This window comes from Benincasa hispida, chromosome 10, assembly GCF_009727055.1.
Source record: "Benincasa hispida cultivar B227 chromosome 10, ASM972705v1, whole genome shotgun sequence".
NCBI lineage: Eukaryota > Viridiplantae > Streptophyta > Magnoliopsida > Cucurbitales > Cucurbitaceae > Benincasa > Benincasa hispida.
Window position 1 is genome coordinate 46,154,056 of NC_052358.1, and position 6,513 is coordinate 46,160,568.

At 32.8% G+C, this 6,513-nt stretch overlaps 1 protein-coding gene across 1 annotated transcript; it reads left to right on the forward strand.

Moving 5' to 3' along the window:
• The first annotated feature begins 222 nt into the window (after positions 1–222).
• Positions 223–5,993, forward strand: LOC120088557 (synaptotagmin-1-like). Its single transcript, XM_039045951.1, has 12 exons — positions 223–531; positions 2,061–2,159; positions 2,261–2,311; positions 2,415–2,538; positions 3,107–3,225; positions 3,305–3,406; positions 3,870–3,944; positions 4,134–4,210; positions 4,298–4,544; positions 4,644–4,994; positions 5,457–5,588; positions 5,683–5,993. The coding sequence occupies exons 1-12, from the start codon at positions 421–423 to the stop codon at positions 5,812–5,814; spliced, it is 1,620 nt and encodes a 539-aa protein (XP_038901879.1). The 5' UTR covers positions 223–420; the 3' UTR covers positions 5,815–5,993.
• The last annotated feature ends 520 nt before the right edge of the window (positions 5,994–6,513 follow it).

Here is a 6,513-nt window from a genome sequence, read left to right on the forward strand (position 1 = left end):
ATAAAAAGATTAAAATTTTGTTATTTTATGTAAATAGTTTTCCTTCTTTTTATATTTTTAAAATTCATTTTTAACTTTTATTTTAATATTATCTATGTTTAATGCTGTTATAATAACAATAATAATAAACAAAGGGTGTTTTTGAGGAGCCACGTGTAAACATTTCTTCAACCGGATCTCTCTGATTAATCCCTCTTGTCGTGAAAATGTGACAACGAATCACGTTTTTTCGGTGGATTAGCAAATAAGAAAAGAATTTTCCTTTTTCCTAACTTCAAAAAACTTCACAATCAAAGTAAGTACAATTTAAAAAAAGAAAAAAAAAAAAAAACCTTCGCCGGCGAGAGGACGTCGGAAGTGGGGTGTTCCCGAAATTTCCGGCACCGACACGGCGGTTTGCGGCCAAAAGGGCGGTTTTTGATGGGTTTTTTGAATGCCCTTTGGAGCACTTGTGGATTCTTTGTGGGAATTTCAGTCGGTTTGATCGCTGGATATTTCTTCTTTATATACTTCAAACCAAGTGATGTGAAGGTATGTTGTTGATGGTTTTAGATACATATATACTTTAGTTGGATTTTTGTTCATGTCTCGACCTTTGGTGGGATTTTTTTAAGGTACGATTTGATTCACACAAACCTCTGAGTCGTTAACATATAATTTATGCTAGTTGAGTTAAGTCCACTTTGACCATTCACAGCCTTGAAAAACATTAGTATGATATGGTAGTAAAGCGGATTTGATAGCTATATTTTAGTTTATTATTGTAATTTTTTAAAAATAAGTTGAGCTTACCTATTTAAGTTTTAGAAACAAAAATACTTTTTTTCCCAACAAGATGATAGCCCAATGGGTATAAACTTATGTTATCAAGCTCAACTTGCCTAAAAGAATTAAAACGATGGTAAATAACTGTGAGCAAAGAAGCCCAATTTATGCAAATAAATAATAGAAAACAAGGTAATGTTCAATACTTATTTGGTTTTTGTTTTTGGTTTTCAATGCTTATTTTCTAAATAAATAAAAAAAAAAAAATACAATGCTTTCGTAAGTGGTGAATTATTTGAATTCTTAACCAATTTTAAGAAAACAAATGCATGTTAGTTTTCAAGACCAAGTTAAAAGCATTTATAAAATGTAGAAAAAAATTAATAGGTAGAGATAATGTTTATAAGATTAATTTTTTAAAAATTAAAAACAAAAATCTCATTTGAAAACAATTTAATTTTTAAAATGTGTTTTTTCTTACAACTTCTTTACCATAGTTTTAAATTCCAAAAATGACGTTTTTAAAAAGAAAATTATTTTAAATGATAAAACTGTTGAAAATATTTATAAATGATAGTAAAATATCACAATGTATTTGTGATAGACCACGATAAAGTATTATCTGTGTTTATCATGACACATATAGACACAAATAGTAGTTTATCATAGATAGACAGTGAAATTTTATTATATTTATAAATATTTTAGTTCGTTTTCTTATATTTGAAACAAATCTTTTTAAAAACTAGGTTTTTTTCCTCTCTCCAGAACTTGGTTTAGATTTTTAAACGACTCTTAAAAAGTAATAACAGTACAAGATAATCAATAGGTAACATTAGTGTTTTTAAGCTTGGTTTTTAAAAACATTATCAAACAAGCTTCTTGTTTGATAACTATATGATTTTTTGAAAAAAAAAAATTGCCTGTAATTCTTTACCATGGTTCTCATCTTTTTTTATTAAAGAAGCATGTGAACTCATATCTAAATTAAAAAACAAAACTGTCAAAAACCATTTTCTTGGTTTTCAAAGCTTTGGCTTGAATTTTGAAAACACTTCAAAAGAGTAAATAACAAAACATAGGAACTCTTAGGTAGGCATCAAAATCTATAAGCTTAACTTTTCAAAAACAAAACTAAAATTGAAAAGTGAACTCGTTATCAAATGACGCCTACATCATTATCAAATGGGTCCATGGGCCTAAGATTAATATTTCTAATTTATGTATTATTGTATGCTTTCTGTTTTGTTTTCCTTCAAATTTTAATTTGGTTTTGTGTGTTGAGGATGCCACAGAATCCTGAGATTAAGCCGTTGACTGATCTCGACCCTGAAACTATACAACGAATGCTCCTCGAGATGCCACTTTGGGTGAAAAATCCTGATTATGATCGTGTAAGTAAATAATATGGAAAATAGTAAATAGGGAGTTTTTGGAATTTTTCATTGTGTTCTTGGATTTGGCTAACAATTTTTTTGTATCCTTTTTCCTATAGATGGATTGGCTAAATATGTTTATTGAATATATGTGGCCTTATATTGATAAGGTACTTATTTTATTTCTTTTCTTTTCTTTTACTTTTTTATCATTTTAGTTTGTTACATTTTTTTGTTCTTCATTCTGCTTATAATACTTCCTCTCTGGCTCAGGCAATTGCCAAGACAGTAAGAAATGTTGTTAAGCCTATAATTGCTGAGGAAATTCCCAAGTATAAGATCCATTCCGTTGAAATCCAAGAGCTCACGCTCGGGTCGCTCTCGCCTACTCTTCAAGGTTTTCGAATAATTTGCTTAACTCCTTCTCTCTGCTCCTTTTTAAATGGAAATGAAACTTGGTATGGCTTTAAGGATACTCACTCCAATGCTAGAAAAATCTCAAAACAAACACCTATATGAGAGCTGAATGACGAAGCCAATCGATGGCGGGGAAAAGTGCTTGGTCCTGTAGCCTTTTACTCCTCTAAGTGCATGTTCGAGAATGATTTTGAAATGGTTGAAATCATTTTTATCACATTTAAAATCACTCCAGAATACATCTTTAATCATTCATAATCAATTCAATGTTCAATTTTACACTTTTAATCGCATTTTTCGTACTACTAAAATTGATTTTAAATGATTAAAAGTATTTCTTTTAGTGATTTTGAAAATGACAAAAATGATTTTAACCATTCTAGAATCACTCCCAAACATGTCAAAAACACTCTTACGTTTGTCGACGGGTCGTCCACAAGGTTATTAATTAAGCTAAAATATCTGCCTGAACGTCATGATGACGAATTAGTCCTGGGAGAGTTGGTGTTTGCTGCAAAGATCTTTTAACTCGACTTTGTTCTTAACAGGTATGAAAGTCTATGAGATGCATGAAAAGGAGTTGATATTGGAACCTGCAATTAAATGGGCAGGAAATCCCAATATCATGGTTGCAATTAGAACCTTTGGATTAAAAGCCACTGTTCAGGTAACTATACATTTTTGGACCAAGGAAATGTTTGTGAGAACAAGTTCTTATCTTCACCCCCTTTTGCTTTTGTTGAAAGATGGTGGATCTGCAAGTTTTCACCGTGCCGCGGATTATCTTGAAGCCACTGGTTCCAAGTTTTCCTTGTTTTGCAAACATTTCTGTCTCTCTTATGGAAAAGGTTTGTGATTGTTTTTAGTTTTTTTGAGGAGCCTACAATGTTTTTATAGTCTTCACAACTAGTTTAATTTGAGAGCGCAATGTTGAGATTGTTTCCTCCGAAGGGTCTCGGTAGCGTTAAAAAAGTGTAGAAATTGCTAAGCTAAAAAATTGCTTATTTGTTTAGGCCCGATTCGACCTACATTTAAGTTTTGGAAATTAAGAATGCTGATATTTCTAAAGGAATTGTAAGGAAACAAACAAAATTTTCAAGATAGATTTTTCATCCTACAAGGCCTGAATTTCTAAGGAACCCTTTTTAGGTGCTAATCTTTGGTGCTATTTTCCTTTGAATTACTTGTTCTTTCTGTTAACTTTGCTGGTTAAACATAACTGTGATATCGGTGGAAGACGATTGTTCATTATGTGTTTTTCCATGTTTCTATTTCGACATCTCTATTGACAATATCTTGCACGGTTTGCAGCCACACATTGATTTTGGACTAAAGCTCATGGGGATAGACCTTATGTCAATACCCGGTCTTTATATGTTTGTCCAGGTACGATGAATCTCATCGATTTATCTATCTTGATTTTCATTTCCATCTCCCTCTCCCCATGTAAAGGATGGCCATTGAATCAACCAAGTGTTTAGCATTTATGCTTAATTTCACGAACACCTTTCTCTGACAGATCAAGCTTTATCTGTTGCATAGTTATGATTTTTCTTTCTAAATTGAATTTCTTAGGAGCGCATAAAAGATCAGATAGCAAGTATGTATCTATGGCCAAAGACTCTAAAAATACAAATTCTTGACTCGGCCAAGTATGTGTTAATCCTCCTTGTGAAATTTATTGAAGATTTCTTTCTATATTTGGATTAAATTAATTGACTATATAATTAACTTTATAGAGCCTATAAGAAGCCTGTGGGAATTCTTCATGTGAAAGTTGTGAAGGCAATGAACCTTAGAAAAAAAGATCTTTTAGGTGCATCAGATCCATATCTGAAACTAAAGCTCACCGACGACAAGTTACCTTCGAAGAAGACGTCCGTGAAGCACAATAATTTGAACCCCACATGGAATGAGGAGTTCAAGTTAGTCGTTAGAGATCCTCAATCCCAAGCCTTAGAGATCCATGTTTATGATTGGGAGAAGGTATTTTTTCTTACAACTTAAATAATGACTGTGTCCCGGTGGACGGGAACCGAAAGTATAGCCTTGTATCTCTGAAAATGTGGAGTTAAAATATCTCAGATTGGGAAGCATGACAAGATGGGCATAAATGTTGTACCTCTGAAAGATCTTCCTCCTGATGAGGTGAAAATCTTGACTCTTGACCTTAGAAAGAACATTGATTCAGATGGGGTCGAAAACGAGAAGCATCGCGGTCAGGTTGTAGTTGAACTTAAATACAAACCATTTAAAGAGGAGGAGATAGCGAAAGGTTTTGAGGAAAAGCACGCAGTACCAAAAGCTCCCGATGGAACACCAGCCGGTGGCGGTTTGCTGGTGGTCATAATTCATGAAGCTGAAGATGTTGAAGGAAAACATCATACCAATCCATTTGTAAGGATTTACTTCAGAGGGGATAAGAAAAAAACTAAGGTATGTCAGTCAATGCAATTTCTTTATTCACTTTAACATAAAACAAGATTGTTATCAAACATATTAGGTCACTACAATCATGTTAGAACAAAATTTTACAACTAAGGCTGGATATCGTTTGATAATTATTTCGTTTTTAGTTTTAAGTTTTAGAAGTCCATACTTGTTTTCTCACGAATTCCTTATTGGAGTCTTCACATCTCAAGAGGAAACACTTAGACTTTCGAGTCAAATTATAAAAAAAAGAAGCTTTTGAAACTACTCTGTTTTGCTTCAACTTGGATTTCGAAAACAATCCTAAAAAGTAATTAAAAAACAAAGAAACCTATAGATGGAAGTAGCGATTGCAAGCTTAATTTTTTAAAACAAAAAACTAAGTAGTCATCGAAGGGGAACCAGAAACAAGAAAACTAGATAGTCATCAAATAGGGTCTAACTTTTTGACTTCAAAACGGTGTACAGCGGGTGAAGAAGAATCGAGATCCAAGATGGGAGGAGGAGTTCCATTTTTCACTAGACGAACCTCCAACGAAAGACAAATTACATATAGAAGTTATAAGTAGTTCTTCAAAAATAGGTTTGCTGCATCCAAAGGTAATAAAACATTACCAATAAAACCAAACCTAAGCCACTAATTTACTTATGTTGTTGAATGAAACTTTTTAGGATGTTTTGATTTGTGCTTTAGGAATGTCTTGGCTATGTGGATATCAGCCTATCAGATGTGGTGGCCAACAAAAGGATTAATGAGAAATACCATCTCATAGACTCAAAGAATGGACTCATCCATGTTGAACTTCAATGGAGAACTTCCTCATAGAACACTTCTCTCGTGTTCGCATTCATTTATTTGTTTTTTGAGCTGTAAATTTTGGGCATGTTTCGTGTAACTTTGTGTTTTTATAATATGCTCTTAAGTACCAACATTAACAATGTAAGAAGGAAAGAAGGAAATAATGTTTGTGATGCATGCTAGTAGCAGGTCTGATTGCATGGAAAGAGCTTGATCTTTATGTACTTTCTTCTAGGTTGTTGAATTGGATAGAGATTTAGGCTACTAAACCATGTAGTTTGTCATGACAGAGACAAAATCGACAATTGAAAATGAAGCATAAATGGTAAAGGATGATACAAAGATTCATGTGGTTTATTAATAGTGTTTTAGCTATATCCACCACAAAGGGAGAGAACATATAGATACGGAGACGTCAATGGAATTAAAGGGTTTGTATATAATACCATTCTAAAATTTTAGACCGCTTGGTCATCCGAAGTGTCAGATAATAAATTTAAGGCATTCTAAGGTTTACGCTCTTTTGGAATTAGTGGTTAAAATTAGTTGTTCTTTTCAGTGGTTGGATCTTTCGAAACAGTTAATGCTTGTTAATTCGTTATTATTTTGGTTTAACACTCTTTCGCACCCAAAAAATAACAACTCGATTGGAAAATAGATTTCTCTTTAGGGGCTGCTTTAATGGGATAGCAATCGAATCCAACCTTTGAAACATGCTAGATAAAC